Source organism: Humulus lupulus, chromosome 2 (assembly GCF_963169125.1).
Source record: "Humulus lupulus chromosome 2, drHumLupu1.1, whole genome shotgun sequence".
NCBI classification, from domain to species: domain Eukaryota; kingdom Viridiplantae; phylum Streptophyta; class Magnoliopsida; order Rosales; family Cannabaceae; genus Humulus; species Humulus lupulus.
Genome location: NC_084794.1, coordinates 3,809,635 through 3,826,202, shown reverse-complemented (window position 1 = coordinate 3,826,202; position 16,568 = coordinate 3,809,635). Strand labels below are relative to the sequence as shown.

General features: G+C 28.2%; 3 protein-coding genes and 1 non-coding gene across 4 annotated transcripts; all 4 read right to left on the bottom strand.

Annotated features, from left to right (window-relative positions):
• Nucleotides 1-4,515: 4,515 nt before the first annotated feature.
• LOC133816922 (protein RETICULATA-RELATED 1, chloroplastic) lies at nt 4,516-8,220 on the bottom strand. Its single transcript, XM_062249263.1, has 7 exons — nt 7,599-8,220; nt 7,233-7,331; nt 6,852-7,075; nt 6,267-6,336; nt 6,000-6,079; nt 5,655-5,719; nt 4,516-4,991 (listed from the first exon to the last, which is right to left on the bottom strand). The coding sequence occupies exons 1-7, from the start codon at nt 8,103-8,105 to the stop codon at nt 4,798-4,800; spliced, it is 1,239 nt and encodes a 412-aa protein (XP_062105247.1). The 5' UTR covers nt 8,106-8,220; the 3' UTR covers nt 4,516-4,797.
• Nucleotides 8,221-8,328: 108 nt separating this feature from the next.
• TRNAS-GCU (transfer RNA serine (anticodon GCU)) lies at nt 8,329-8,410 on the bottom strand. Its single transcript has one exon. It is a non-coding gene; the product is annotated as a tRNA-Ser (tRNA).
• Nucleotides 8,411-9,134: 724 nt separating this feature from the next.
• LOC133820013 (uncharacterized) lies at nt 9,135-9,794 on the bottom strand. Its single transcript, XM_062253411.1, has one exon. The coding sequence runs from the start codon at nt 9,792-9,794 to the stop codon at nt 9,135-9,137; it is 660 nt and encodes a 219-aa protein (XP_062109395.1).
• A 2,516-nt stretch (nt 9,795-12,310) lies between these two features.
• On the bottom strand, nt 12,311-12,973 carry LOC133820012 (uncharacterized). The gene is made up of 2 exons (XM_062253410.1): nt 12,818-12,973; nt 12,311-12,682 (listed from the first exon to the last, which is right to left on the bottom strand). The coding sequence occupies exons 1-2, from the start codon at nt 12,971-12,973 to the stop codon at nt 12,311-12,313; spliced, it is 528 nt and encodes a 175-aa protein (XP_062109394.1).
• Nucleotides 12,974-16,568: the final 3,595 nt, after the last annotated feature.

The window sequence follows — 16,568 nt, the reverse complement described above, 5'->3', positions numbered from 1 at the left end:
TAATACATTGTCTTATTTGTTTAATTTGTAATCTAGTTTATCCAATTAAATTTTAACACAAATTTTTGTCAAAAATAAAATAAAAATTAACACACGTTATGGTGTTATTTAGTAACAATTACAAAAAAATAATTTTTTTATTTAATTAATTAAAAAATTGACAGTTAAACATAAAATAATATTTAATAACTTTATTTTTATTTATTATTTAAAAAATTTTAATTAAAATTTATTAAATTATGAAAATAAAATTTTACTTTTAAAATTTTTTTAAACCGTTTTTGACTTTTTGTTTCTTCTCTTCTTCAAATCAACATCTCATTTTATATATTGTTAAACAAAAAATAAAAATAAAAGTTATCAAATAAATTTATTATTTTTTGTTTTTAAAATCTAAAAACAAAAATAGTTATCAAATACATTTTGATTTTTTAAAAATAAAGAAACAAAAATAAAAATAATATTTTCATTTTTGTTTTTAAAAATTTAAAAAACAAAAATTTTACTAAACACAACCTTGTATTAAAGTTATTTTACTCAAATATTTCTAATAATTCTCCCTTTTAAAAAAATATTCTTAATAATTAAGTTATATTTCATTTTTTAAAAATTAAGTTATATTTGAATTTTTTATTTATTTATAATTGTGGGTTAAATTAAATGGTTATGAATGTGAAAAGCTTATTAATGAATTAATTTTGAAAGGTATATTAATATCAAGTGCATTGATATTAATTATTTACAAACATTCAACTTAATGATAATTAAGTATACTTTAAATTTGTATGATTATTAGTTATTATTATTATAAAGTTTTCTTGAGAGAAATTTTACAATTTTCAAAATTATATTTTTGATATTTTATGTATCTAACGTCATTTAAAAATTGTTGCAAGAGTATTTTTAAGAGAAAATGAAATTATTTACATATAATAAAAATTATTATCAATTGGAATTAAAGACAATATATCCACACCAAGTAGAGTAATATTTTTCAAAACCACATATTCTTCTTATTATTTTTTTAAATAAGGATTTTTGACTAATTGAGTTTTTATAGCTAAATGGTTGAGATTTAAAATCATAACAAATATAATTATGGAGTATAAGTAGTATAAATTTAATAATATTTAGGGAAGTTTTTTAAAATATGGAATTTTAATAGCAAATATATAAAAATATAGCTTTATCACATGTCTAAGTTTAAAAAAAGTTAACTTTTCAAAAAGTCACAATTAATGTGGTTTTTTAAACCTATTAACTTTTTTTAAAATACAACATTGGTAAAAAAAAACTATGACTTATTTGTTAAGTTATATATTATATCCATTCAAAAAAAAAAAGTTATATATTATATGAGAATCTATATATGAAAACTTAAAAATAAATAAAAAATTATAAAAACATTAAGAAATGAAATTTCCACTAATTATTTGGTTTAACAGCTACTCATTTGTAGATTTTCTTAAATTTGATGTTTAATGGGATTTAACTTATGAAACATAATAATGATGAGAATTACTATAAAGTGCTTTTTTGTTTTCAGAATAATTATGACAGTAATTTTTTTTATTGCTTTATCTTCTAATGCAATTCTTACACTATACGTGCATACGTTAAATTTTTGTTTTTTTAATAACTAATTTTAAGTTTTATTTATTTTTATATTTATCATTTTTTAAAATATATATAATTTTTTATTTTTTTGATTTAAAAAATATGATCTATATCAAACATTAAATATATATATTAAAGTTATAAAAATATATGTATTTTATAAAAATCATAAGAAAAAATTCTACAAGACACTTACCACATTAAACAAAGGGTGCCTATCATAAAAAAAATGTCAATTTTATTTTGATCTTGGTAATTTAAATTTGAAAACTATTGCAACTTTCTACATTAAGAAATAAATTGATGACTTGAGGATGATGATTAAAGACTTAAGAAGATATGTAGATGAATTTAAGTAATACAAGAGAAGAGAGTAGCGGTTGTTCATTTATTGTTAATATCCTTATTATTAATCAAATATTTAATAAATACACATACATAAATTAATCAATTACTCAAATATTTTAGAGAAATTCTAGTCCCATTTTGTATTCCATACCATTTAAAACAGTAAAAAAAATATATTATCATTCAGTACAATTGACCAGATAATGATCAAGCAGTAAAATTATCATTTTAACTGTCTTTTTTACTTTTTACAAAAATAATTACACTTTGAGTATTAGTGTATTAGTATTCTAATAACAATGCTCTAATTTTTAGTAATTTTATATGGGGTAATGTAATTGAGGTTGACTTGGGTATTGATAATAATCACCCTAAAGACAATTTGATCAAAGTTTATAATGGATTTTGAATTTTTAAGCTATATTTAACTTTTGCATCTTAAAAAAAAATCACTTTTTTTTTCTTTTTCAAATACCAATATGCTTGGGAATTTGAGAAAATAGTCACCAAATGTAACATAGAATCAAATTTGGAAATTTGGCTTACACATTCTCATATAGGAGATAATTAATATTATTTTTAAATTGCAAAAACATCTCCTCATATTTTAGTGTATAAAAAAAATCCAACAAATATTCTCATTGGTCAAAATGTTCTGAAAATTTAATATATATATATATATAATATTAATAAAAGCTTATATCATATAAAATAAAACTTAATAAATAAATAAATAAACACATTGTTTTAATGGAAGAATTTATAATTTTTAAAAAAACTCAGATTCTCTACTATAGTCAAAATAAATTACAATTAATAGCAATTATTATTATAATAAAATTCCCCAAGCTGACATGTCATCTCTACATGAAGAAGTTGTAGCCAATAAATATAATAGCTTTTCATGAAATAAAAAAATTAAAAAGGAAAGATTTTATTTTTGTCATAAATCCACTGGATTTAAATTTTATATATTTATTCCTTTTGCATACCAAATATTTAAATTATGAGTGATGCAATAGACAAATCTAAAAAGAAATAGAATAATGTCACTTTCTATATGAAAATAGCAAAAAATCATGTTCCACTTTAATGGTCAAGCAAGCAAAAGTCAAAACAAATTGTCTCATCCCAATTCATATTTAGATTAAAAAAAGAAAAAGAAAGAGTATTTCTTCATATTCACTTTTAATAAGATTTTAATTACAATAAAGATAAGGTTAGTAATGAAGACATGTATTTAATACAGTAGCTAGCTTTGATAATAATGAAAAATTATTAATGTCAACAGTAATGATTTTTTTTTGGCTACAAGTACAAGTAATATTAAAAAAAAGAGAGAAATAAAAGAGATATTGACGACATAAATGCCGTTTATGTGTTGCACTTAAATACCTAATTTATTTTTTTGACAGCATAAATACCTAATTTTTATTTTTTGTTGTAATTATTACTTTTTCCCGTTTGTGACATATACCAAACTATTTAAATATGGATATTGATGACATAAATACTTAAATTTATGTAATTATTGCACTTAAATACTTAACTTTTAATTTTTATAGCATGTAATAAAAATAAAGTTTTAATTTTTTTTAAAAAAATATTTTTTATTTATGATACAAATATTAAAAGTTACGTATTTAAGTACAACAATTACACAAACTTATGTATTTATGCCACTAATATCCCTAATTAAAAAGTTTAGTTAACGAAAAAAAAATAACAATTGCAACAAAAAATAAACGTTAGGATTTATACCGTCAAAATAATAAATTAAGTATTTAAGTGTAACAAAAGCCTTAACTTTAAGGATTTTTATTCTGGTCAAGGGGTTGTTATCAATAATAAGCCTAATGCAAACACTAAAAGAAGGCAGGGTCATTCCTCCAATAGGTGGGTTTTTAAGAGATTACTCATTTTGTGTAAATAACTCTTTTGGTGGGTAAAGATTTAAATGATTATATAAAGAGAATGTGAAAGTGGTATGGAGGGGATGTGACTATTCCTCATAATGGATAATGAATATCCTCAAAAAAAAATAAAGTTGATGTGAAATTTCCTAGAGTGAAAAAACCATATCTAAATTTTATTAAATGTTCTAAGGGCACCTCCAACCGAACTGCAAAAAACAAATATAGTGATAAAATGACATTAAATCAAATTTAACCCAACTCCATTTATTCCGTCATTATGTTGTCAAGCTACAGTACCTCACCAAATCTACTAGGGTACTATAGCAACGACAAAAACAAATATATATGTATATTATTTTATATATAAAATAAAATAATAAAATAATAAAAAATATACTTTTTGGTGTAATTTTTGATGTTGTGATTGAAATAAAAAAAAAATATATAATGCTAAGATTCCTTAATTTTGGTATTGATGCACACACTACTAGTAATGAATTAAATGTGGGCCTATATTCTAGAACTATAGATATTCAAATCTGCCCAACACTAGACATTAAACACAACAGAGTAGACTAAAAGCAATTCCTGTGCCCCACACATTCTGAGGCTCAGCAGCATCATCATGGCAAAGTAGTCAAAAAATCAGCATATAACATTCATAAGAGAGTCAATTCACATGAAAATTATTTAAAATGGGCATTGTCTTGGTGAAAAATGATCTACCTTATAGTTTAAAGTGATATCTTTACCTTAGAGACTGTAAAATGAGAATGCAGTGTCCAAGCCCAGCAAATGAATTGACTTCCAACTCAAAAACTAAAGAATTATAAGTCTTATTGCTCACAAAGAAAACATATAATCTATATAGCTTATTTGATATTGAAAAAGTGAAACATGTTCACATGTATTGCAGTTATTGCACTCCGCTTAGTTTAGCCCAATCTACAAACTGCATACCGCCGTATATGTTGTTGGCGAACCGTACACCTACTGTGAATGCCATTGCAACTGGTGGCACCTGTTTTGCCAAAGGTGATGCTTCGACAAGCTGTTCGAGTCCATTTATGATTTGGTAACGAGTGTTGGATGACACAGCAAGAAAAACACCTGATTAAAGAGAAACAAATTGATGGATAGGATCAATTGAGAGGTTTTTCTTTTCCTCCATCTCTTTAAGGAGGGGAGTGGGGACATGTATTTTCATGTCACGAGTTGTATAGCATAAAAAAGAAAGGAAAACCTTTGGCTTGATATTCCATTAAAAATTAATACAATGAGCAAAGCAACCAAAAGGAAGTGGGCTAGCATAGAACATAGGGTTTATACTTTTTTGGATCCTGTGTTTTGTCTCATTACCTGTTTGGACCCTGTATTTTGATAAATTACTTTTTGAACCCTATGTTTTGTAAAATAGTTAAAATAGAACCTTAAACTCAATTTTGATGAAGAAAAAATTGAATATAACAATACAGTTTTTAAGCAGAATGATTTTATTTTTGTTCTGAATTGTTAGTTTGATAAATTATTTGTGATTTTAGTTGAGAAAATATTGACCAAAATCGGGTTTAGGGTTCTATTTTAATCATTTTACAAAACATAGGGTCTAAAAAGTAATTTGTCAAAACACAATGTGCAAAAAAATATAAACCTAGAACATATTTGTACCAACACTGTTGAGGAGAGAACCATTCAAAAGAAAACACAGAGCAGAGAAAGAAGTTTTCAATTGTTGCAGTGATGAAAACATCTGAAGGCCAGAGCAATACTTACCCCAAAGCGCGGCACTTCCAAGGAGAGGCGGCACAGGTATATCCTCTTCTGATTTCTTTATGCTCCTGATAGTACATGAGAAATCCATCAGTGATATGGGATACAGTGCAAATGCTTCTTAGCTCAAAATAAGAAATCCAAGTATTTATGTGTGTGTGTGTGAGAGAGAGAGAGAGATTGAGAGAGCATAATATACCCAAATTATCACTGGAAAAAATGCAATAGCACAATTCTGTTCACCATTTCTAAACGATTTCTGAGTTCTAAGTTCAAACAATTACATTTACAGAAGAAAATGCATGCGAACCAATAGAAGCAGATATGGAACACATGACAAAAATGTACCTTTTAGCATTCATGATCATGTTTGCAATGCCTTGGCCAATAAGACCACATCCAAACCCAACTGATCCATACAACACACCCTGGTTTCAAAAGGTGCCAATGAATAAAAATGCACTAAAATAAATAAGGTGCGAAATGAAAAATATTAAATTCTATTTTAGACAGCTTCACAGATCAGGAAAACACTAAGACAAAGGGAAAACAACAATACAAGATGATTATTAGTTCTTCCTATTAAAAATATTGATAAATTGTTAAACATGGTACCTTATAAAAGTATGTGGCAACTCGTTGCTTCGCTGTAAATCTACATCCTGGTCTTTCAGCTTCAAAGACACTACATAAGAGGAAATATTTTTTCCATAAATAAATTATTCAAGGATAATTGAACTTTCACATATGAAGAATACAGAAGTCTTGACCCAGGGTTTTCTACAAGAGATAATGGTACAAAATCTAAGGTACTTATGAGAACTATTTTAATTTAACTTTTTCTCTTAGTGATCTTTCTCATATAAATATATATTTTAATAAATATGTATTTTGGTAATGATTGAGTCATTCATTTAGCCCAACATGGTAGCCTAAAATGCCGCACAAGAGACCAAAAAAGACAAAAACATAGAAGAATTTAGGGAACATCTGTAGAGTGAGAACAGTAGAAAAAATATTCAGTGAGCTTCACTTAACAAGAGTGAATATTAATCTTTTGATAAGAACAAAATAACATAATAAGATCCTTGAAATTTCTTTGAGCTCTTCCTACATAAGAAAAACATGTAAAGGCAAACTTCTTAAAGTGATTCAGTTCAGCATTCTACAAGTCTCAAAATTCTACCATGGGCGGCTAACCTGCTAGGAAGGGCCCTGGTAGCCTGTTGTATTTGTCCAAATAAACCTTTTGACACGGATGGCGGCTTCCCTATTCGAGCATAGGGTGCTAACATACCTACCAAAGCAATATCAACAACCACACCAACCAAAACATCCGCAGCATACAATTCAAATTCTGCCCAGAAATCCTTTCCCCTCTTCTGAACTTCCGCAAACGTTGCACAACAAGAATCTATGACTACCTACATTGCCTCAAACCAATAAGAACTTCTCAAACATCAATGACATAAAAAGCCAAACAAGCAGTTGTACTAACCATACTTTATATTCAGGTGATTAAAGGTTCCTCAGCTCAATGAATTGAATTTGTGGACAATACTTTAATTACCCAAAACAAACCTCTGTCCCAACTTTAAACAGGAAGGAAGGATCTGCCAGCATTCGATTTCGTAACATAGAGCAGTGCTTCATGAGAAAACCCAATGGCCAAGCTGATCCCTGCCAAACAGATTAAGCAAAAACATATGCTTAAAAAAAAAACTTCTAAAAAATGAAAATTTACAAACAAAGCTTTCATTTTGAGCTTCTTTTACAAAAAAATTAAGCTCGAATTGGCTCCTAAATCCTAAAAAGTCAATTTTTTTGCAAGATAAAGGTAGCTCAACTTCTCTACTTGGCTAGCTAAACTCAGTGAACGATTACTAATCAAGCAACTAAAACGAAATTGTGAAATGGAAATGAGTGCAAACAGTGAAAAATTTTCACCTGCAGATCCAAGTACCGGGAAAGAAAAGCTTTCCGTATTCCAATAGATTTAGCAGCCTCAACCATGTCGGAAGGAAGCTTCACTCCCCGACTTTCGGCCTCCTTCATCACCTCCTCAAACTTCATTATCTGTCCAAACTCCTTCTCTTCACCATCACCATCACCTTCGCCGCCGCCACCTCCATTTCCTCCGCCACCGGACATATTCCCATCACCGCCACCGGTACCACCATCGCCGCGATCAGTTTTCGGCTCAGAAAACTCGGTTTCCTCGACGATCGTCTTAGCAACGGATCCTGATTCAGTGCACTTCAGACCAAACCCACGGTTCTCAATCGAGAATAACTGGCGCGAAGAAATCAGATTCAAAGGCTCCTTGGAACAATGAAAAACCCTAAGATCGACGGCGACGTTGTGGTGGTGGGGATGACCGCATTGCCTGGTCGAAGCGTCGGCGTAGAAGAGGTTCGACGATGAAGAAGAGAATCCAGGCGAACACAAAGACATGTCGTTTTCGTAAAGAGAAGATTTTTACAAGCGCCGGACGTTGAGAGGAGCGCGACGGCGACGGCGGTTGTTAATACGGACTACAGAGGGAGAAAAATGGAGTTTTTGAGTGTCAAAAGGAAGAGGGAAGAGAGGCCTGATTAAATGCGGCGAGGTCCAGAGTTAGTAGCTTACGTGTTAAAATTTGATTGGTCAACAAATGTTCTAAATAAAAAAATTGACACGTCGCCTGAGAGATTCGAACTCTCGCGGGGAAACCCCATGTACTTAGCAGGCACACGCCTTAACCACTCGGCCAAAGCGACTCTGTTTGTTCAATGTAATGAAACATTAATATATAAAGTATATTAAATTGTGGTAGAAAATATCAAATATTGTGAATGATAAGAGCCCAATGATTAATGTTTTCTTAATTAGGATTAGAAAATGTGTTATTACTATATATATGATTGTAAGAGTTAGAATCTTGTCGTAAAAATAATGAATGTTGCATATATATATATTTAAATATGAAGTTTCTCACATTATTTTTTTTCTTTTCTGCAGGTAAGTTTTTTATTTTTGGTATTTAGAAAAATTATAAATTAATTTGTTTTGTATGATAACATAAATGATAGTTATAATAGGCATTTTGATCATTTTTGAAATTTTTTGAATAATTTATAAAATAAAAATTAGAATTTAAATAGTATGAACTCTATAAAAAAATCATGTACCTGTAAAACTAGCTTATTGTTTGAATTGTAATTTCAGGATTCTAAATTATTTGATATATAATGTATGCCATGTGTACCAATTTATATTAGGATGAGAAGATAACATAAATTAAAGCTCAAATTATATTATTTATATTAAAGACAAATTATACAATATTATTGCAAATCAATAACACAAATATTCAAATCGGAAACCTCCTTAAATATATAAAATATATATATATATATATATCTAGCTATTTATAATTAAGAAAGCAGATTTAGAATGACACATCATAAATTTATTACAAGCCCCTTTATTTGACATATATTATTACTTATTATGTGTAGTTTCTAATCGAAATAAGCTGAAGCCGCCAAGTTTGAATTCCGACACTTGCTTTTGTACTGGTCTTGATCCAGAGCTAGCTTCTTTCTTCGACGACGACGATGGTGAGTTATTGGGTTCACGTTGTCCGGAGCTTGAACCAGTCATCTTCTGCTGCTGTAATTGTTGACGACGGTGTGAGCCAGTACTGTTCGAGGGTTTGTCTTTTACAGCTTTTTCACGAGTTGCACTGCTTTGATTCTGCTGCGACGAGGATGACGACGAGGCTGTAGATTTACCACTAACATGCTTTGATAATGATGACGATGAAGAGACTGTAGATTTACCACTAACATGCTTTGATAATGATGATGATGATGATGATGAAGAGACTGTAGATTTACCACTAGCTCTTCTGGAATGGTTTTGATCTACAGGTTTTTGTGCATGGTGATGATCACTACTAGATGATGATGAAGAAGAATGACGACGACGACGATCGTGATGTGCTAGCATTGCTTCTTCTTCTACAACAGTAGTAGTAGTGGTGGTGGTGGTTCGACGTTGAAGCACTGCTATGTCTTTTTGCTCTGATGATGATTTGTGATGATGCTCAGTGCTGCTGTTGCTGCTCTGCCTTCTTGAAGCAAGTCTTCTATCCGCCATTGATGATATATGATCTTGTTGTTCTTTTAAGCTCAATATATGTATCTATACATATATAGGCAAACACCACAAATATATATATATATTGTTTAATTAATATTGCATCAGCACTTTCAACCACCACCACCACCAGATGACCGCGTAGAAGTGGAATTTTTTCATTCCTTAATTAATAAGGTATGCTTCGGAGAGTGGTTGTGGAAGTTTCAATGTTGTTAGCTCTTTAGTCAACAATAACATAGTATTTGAGTTGCTATATTTGACGAATCAATAATACTGTCACGTCACTTCATTTTTCTTTTATTAAAAAACTGTTAACTAGTAACATGAGTTGTAAAAATTAAATAATCTCTCTTGACACATTATGGGATACATGTAATTTGACAAGAGATATTGATTCTTATTTGACACTTCCATAATTGATTAACGATACTTTATAGTACTTATTAAATTTATATAAGTGAGACTCGATATTGAATTGCATCAATAAAAGTATGCCAACTTCTTATATTGTTGGGCACCAATAATACTCGTTAGCAATTCTCACTATTTTAAAGTAATCTAGTACTATATAAGCCAATAATTTTCATATGTGACAAAATATATAGAAGAAAAACGAAGGTTTGTATTAAAAAGTAAGGAAATTAGTTTAAATACATTCAATCCATAAAAAATAAAAATAATAAAAAACTCAAAGAACTTGTTTAAATAATTAAATCAAACTAGGATGATGGATCACCTATATATGGCATCTCAATTTAGGGTCTCTATTTCACATTATTTTGTCCACATCAACAACAACATCTTTATTAATTTATATAAATATAATTTTTTTTAAGGAGAAATAATCACAGTCGGCCATTACAAGGATGAATCCATAAAAGAAGATGTTGACCAAATTAAAAGTTAATTAGGAACTAACCTGCTAAAATCTTCCGATCAGCATTTACTTAGCAAAAACATCCCCATTATTATAATTAATTATTTATAATAATAGCAAGATCTATAAAAAAATTAATAATAATATTAATAATTTGAGAAAGTGTAGCCTTTGTATAATCATTCTTGTGTAAATTAAAATGGTATACACTTGGCTGGATTATAGTAAGAGACTCGCCTATGTATACTTGCACATAATTAGGATGACTTAAAATTGTATTTACTCCTAATCAGATTAACGAATTGGAATCAAAATTAAGAGAATTGCTAGAGGGTACCAGTGATGTCATAACGCTATTGGTGCAATTCATTATTGGGTCTCGCATATTTTAAGTTAGTAAGCAATATGGAAAATTGCGTGTGATTGGTAGAGTATCCAAATCCAATTTTATCATTTTAAAAACTTGAAAACAGTGAGACTTACAAGAATAAGTGATTGGTAAGATGTTTTTGAAAATAAAATTCACATCATTATTCTAATTTTTTATTATAAAATCAAAACAAAAAAATCACGTTTTCTCTGATTCTAAATCATTGTATCCTAAAATCCTACAAATCTATCACTTTTTTTATATTTTTAGATTCCACACCAATCACATATTCAGTTTTATTTTAAAACCCAAAAACAGTTTTCAGATACTGAACCAATCACATTTTCAAAAACATATTTTCAAACTATAAATTCAGATTTTAATTTAGAAACACACTTTTTGAAAATGCAATTTTCCAATCACAAACTAATCAGGCCCTAAACCACTTACAAGGCATCACCTCATGTTATGCCGGACACTTTATGGTGCCTAATAGCACTGCTCCAATATTAATTGTTTACTTGTATTCCCATTAATGTGTTTACTTTACTTTGAGATCGAAATAAATAAATTACAACTTATAAAATTACTCATAAATAAAATTAATATAAAAGATACATTCAAATTTTATTTTTTTAAAATAAGGATAAATTTGTCAATGCATTAATGAGAATAACTATCCCCAAGGTCATGTGGGAACCACATAATTCATTTGCATTCATTTATTAAGTAAGTTAAAAAGGATAATAATACTTATTTGTAAAGTTTGAAAGACACATGAATAGGACAATATTTTTCAATATTATATATTCGGACAAGGACATTACACCCAACCAACAAATTAATGTTTGATTAACAAAAAAACCCCCTTCATATAATTGTATGTTTAATATTACAAGAGCATATTATAGTACATATATTTTCCTAATAATAATAAACTCAATATAATCGGCAAAACAATTTCTTCGATCAATATTAGTCCACTTAATTTGCTTCTGTGTAAGAACTTGTCATGATGAAAACATTGAAGCTCACTCAAGTTTTTATTTTAATATACGAAATATTGCAAATCAACAACAAAATACACCTTAATTCAAATTGAAGACCACACAATCAAATTGCTTGAAATACATATCTCTAATAATAAGAGACACAATAAACCAATCTAGCTGGTCATGAAAAGCAAATTTACAACACATTAATTTTATTTTGTGGTGCTAATAATAATATAGCACTAACTTAACTCTTTATATATAATATTAATTATCACTTGGATGTTTCGAAACGAAATAAGCTGAAGCCAACAACTTTCAATTCCGACACTTGTTTTTTATTATGTGCCGAAGCCGAATTAGTACCGGCGGCGATCATGGCTTGTTGATTGTGTACTCGTCTCGTTCCAGAGCTACCTCCAATCTTCGATGATGATGAGGTGTGGTGTTCATGGTGTTTGTGATGATGATGATGATGCTTTGATGAGCTTGAATAATCAATCATCTGTTGTTGTTGATGATGGTGATGATGATGATGATGGTGACCACTGTTGCTAGTACTACTTTTGGAGTAGTGATTTTGTGAACTCACCATAGCTTTTTGTTTAGCAATTTGTTGTTGTTCTTGATGATGATGATGATGATACTGTTTCAGTGTAGTAGCCTTAGTTGCACCAGTAGTAGTTTGTTGTGATGAAGATGATGAATCACGATGATGATGATGATGTGATGAAGATGAAGATGATGATGATGATGATAGCTTATACCTCTCTTCAACTACGGTTTGATGAACTTGTATGGTTCGACGATGAACCACTTCCACGACTTTTCGTTCTGATGATGATTTTTGATCACGATCATGATGATGACGATGATGATGATCAGTAACACTGTTACTACTAATCCTTCTCGAAGAAAGTTCTCTTCTGTCCGCCATGGAAAACTAGACAATATTAATGAGATTCTGATCAAAGAAACTGATGTATTTGTATAAGATTTCTTTGCTCAGTGAGAAATAATACACACAACTACTCTGATCGATCACATATATTTTTCTATGGTGCTTAATTATTAAAGATGAGTTTCATGAGCACCTTCCACACCTAATTGACTTGTATAATAGTGGTTGTTTGTTGGGAAATTTCGATGTTGGTTCCTTAAAGTCTTTAGTCAACAATATATTATTAATTGATATATATATATATATATATATATATATATATATATAACATAAATGGAAAGCATGGATGATGACATATTCTATATAGATCCATTCTCTATCACCCATTTTTTCTTTTCTTTTCTTTATATATCTTATTTTTCATTTAAAAAAAAAACAGACATTGACATAGCAATAATGATGGGTGAGAATAGTTTTTCTCTATAATTTTTATTTTGTAACTTTTTGGTATAAAATATTTAAGTTTCAAGTATAACTTATTCTAATTCTGTCCACAAAAATTAATTATATATTTATTTAAGTTTTCTAAGAAAATGATTTCCTATAATTAAATTCTTTATAGATTGATTTCATAAACAGACTTAATTTGAAATTTGGAATGGAATCAAATCATAATTAAAAATCTAAGAGAAAAAAATTATCAATTATTTTCAAGAAAATCAACTAGATGATGAGACACTAAAACATAGTTAATTTTCTAAAAAATTTGAATAGAAATTTTTTAGAATATCATTATTATTCAAATAATAAAAAAACATTTTTTTTAACTTTATGTTTCTAATTGATCAAACTTATTTATATATTTTTTTATTTTAACTTTAATTTTAAAATTTTGAAATTGATATTAAAAAATTTGTATTTTTATTTTATCTTACATATATGATTATGACATCTAGCACGAGATTTACATATTTGAGAATGATAAATGTTTGAAACTTAATTTATTTGGGAAATTTTGAAGAATATGCTTAATAAGTACCTAAATCGAAAAATATGCTTCAAAGCTATATTAGGACAAATATACCCTTAACAAAATATTTAAGGCAGATTTTTTTTTGTTTAATTAAAATTCACCAGATATTTAGATATGGACAAAGTGTTTTTTTTCCCGAACTAACACTTGTAGACTTTTGCCCTCTCTTCAAACTATAATATTTGTAGACTTTTGATCATTCCGTCTAAAATAGTAATGATTTGTTCACGTAGCAGTTAATTTTTTATTTATTAATAAATTGATTTTAAGTTAATAAATAATCATTTCAAAAATAAAAAGTTAATAAAAACTAATTTTTAAATTTATTAAATTATATAAAATTTAATAAATAAAAAATCAATAAACATAAATAATTTTTAATCCAAATATAATTTTAAAAAAACTAAACTCAATATTTCTAAACTAAATTATACTTTGAACAAAATTAAATTAAAATATTTAATTTTTTGCTTGATTATTTTCTAAATGTGTGTAACTATCTACATTTGAAGTATAGATTTGGTTGAGTTTTTCATTTAATTTACTTTATAGATTTTAACTTTTAAAAATTAAGTATTGATTTTATTTTTATTTTAAAATTATATTTGGACTAAAAAAAATTAAAAATAAAATTTTCTTTTTTAAAATAATTTTTATTGTTTCTAATTTAAAATTAAGTAATTAATAAAAATATTTCAAAATATATATTTTTTAATTACCACATCAGCAAATTTTTACTATTTTGGACCAAAATGACAAAAATCTACCAGTACTATAGTTCAGGGGATATTTTTGCCGAATAAAAAAATCCAAAGACAAAAATCTTAAGTGCTATACATATTAATGCCTCTTTTTATTCATGAGCACTAGAATATGGCATTGTGAATTATTTTATTCCTTAATCATGAGCTTCTTCATTAAGTAATCGCTGGGAAGTTTCTATGTTGGCTACTAAAGTCTTTATATATGGTCAACAATAATACATATTATATTAACTGACATGATATATTTATATATACTACTTTACATCTATTAATTCTTATATACACCAAGCTCGTAGTTGTTGCATCCTTTTCTACTACTTACTATAAAGCATCTCAATTTATTTCTAGCTATACCCTTTGTTTTGAATCTTTAATTTTGGACTTTATAGAAAAGAAATATGAATTTGACAATTGTGATGCCATTTTTCGTCAATGTAAATTAGAAGAGCACTAAACAATTATTTAAGAAATAATGAAAGAACAGTAGAGTTTTTACGTGATTCAACAATTAAAATCTGCCTAGTCTACGAGTCAATGATATTGATTCGTGATACTCTTTCAAAGCTTTATCAAAGCAATTCAGCAGAGTATTCTCAGTACAATTTTGTGCGTGTCTACAAATGAAATTCCTCGGGTTATTTATAGGCCTGGTTGAAAGAATATATTCCTCTTATTTCAGAAAGTTACAATTCAAATTTGAAATAATACAAATAAATACATTAATTACATAATATCCCATAATAATAGAGATTTAATATCAAATAACAACAAATCCCTGAGGAATAGAGATTTCCTAACAGTTGTGTGCAAAACGCGTTATTGATCTCGAACGGAAGGTTTACATGCTTTCGAGATTGACCAATACTTCGAGCTCGTTATTCTGGTCAGCCTCCTCCTTAGCCAGTGATTCCATCGAGCTCAACCTTCAGAGACCAACATCTTCGAGCTTGCCACGAAGGTTCGAATTACACCCATATGCATCGGAGAAGGTTCATCCTTCCTAGCTTGACACATAAGCTCGAGCCTTCTAAACTTGTGCTCGATCGCCAACATGAACAAATCAAGAATCATGCAAATTTATATAAGTGTCCAGCCACTACTTGTTATTTTCGAGTTTACACTTTACGAGTCTACATCTCGAAGCTCATTTATGACTGTGTCGAAATTTGGGTGTAACAAAAATATTTTATTTTCTCATGTTTGGATTCAAAGAAGTAATTTGAGAATTCTTTTTATTTATATTTTAGTGTAAAATTCTTCCTATATATTTATATAAACCTAAAAAACAATGTAAAAGTTTACTATGACAAGTAATAGTCACATATCTTAAGTTTTTCGTAAGGGAAATTTGCGGCATAAATACCAATTTTGTTGCTAATAAGTACCCAATTTTTAAAAATTGCGGCATAAATACCCATTTTGTTCATTTTTTTGCTAATAAGTACCCAATTTTTAAAAATTGCGGCATAAATACCCATTTTGTTCATTTTGTTGCTAATAAGTACCCAATTTTTAAAAATTGCTGCATTAATACTCAAAATTCCACTTTTTAGACTCTGCCGTTGGTACCCACTTAACAGAGTTACTATTAAGGATACGTGTACTGGCCTGATAATTCTTCTTTTTTTTCACCTAATTAATTAAGAAAATACATAAAACTAATTAAAATAAAAATTAGTACTCTAAAGTCTTACAGACAGATGACATCTGATAGTAAGTACTCTAAAGTTTCCTCTTGGACTTTTTATCGGGCTAAAAATAAAGCTAGACACATTATTGATGGTACTTATTGTATTTTCTTAATTAATTAGGTGAAAAAAAAGAAGAATTATCA

Excerpts from the sequence above, each read along its gene's own strand:
- LOC133816922 (XM_062249263.1), bottom strand. The coding sequence starts at position 8,105 with ATGTCTTTGTGTTCGCCTGGATTCTCTTCTTCATCGTCGAACCTCTTC. Across the intron at positions 6,337-6,851 it reads ACCAGGGCCCTTCCTAGCAG|TGTCTTTGAAGCTGAAAGAC; the intron begins GTTAGCCGCCCA and ends CCTCTTATGTAG. Across the intron at positions 6,080-6,266 it reads TTGCCACATACTTTTATAAG|GGTGTGTTGTATGGATCAGT; the intron begins GTACCATGTTTA and ends TTTTGAAACCAG.
- LOC133820013 (XM_062253411.1), bottom strand. The coding sequence starts at position 9,794 with ATGGCGGATAGAAGACTTGCTTCAAGAAGGCAGAGCAGCAACAGCAGC.
- LOC133820012 (XM_062253410.1), bottom strand. The coding sequence starts at position 12,973 with ATGGCGGACAGAAGAGAACTTTCTTCGAGAAGGATTAGTAGTAACAGT. Across the intron at positions 12,683-12,817 it reads CCATACAAGTTCATCAAACC|TATCATCATCATCATCATCA; the intron begins GTAGTTGAAGAG and ends ACACTGAAACAG.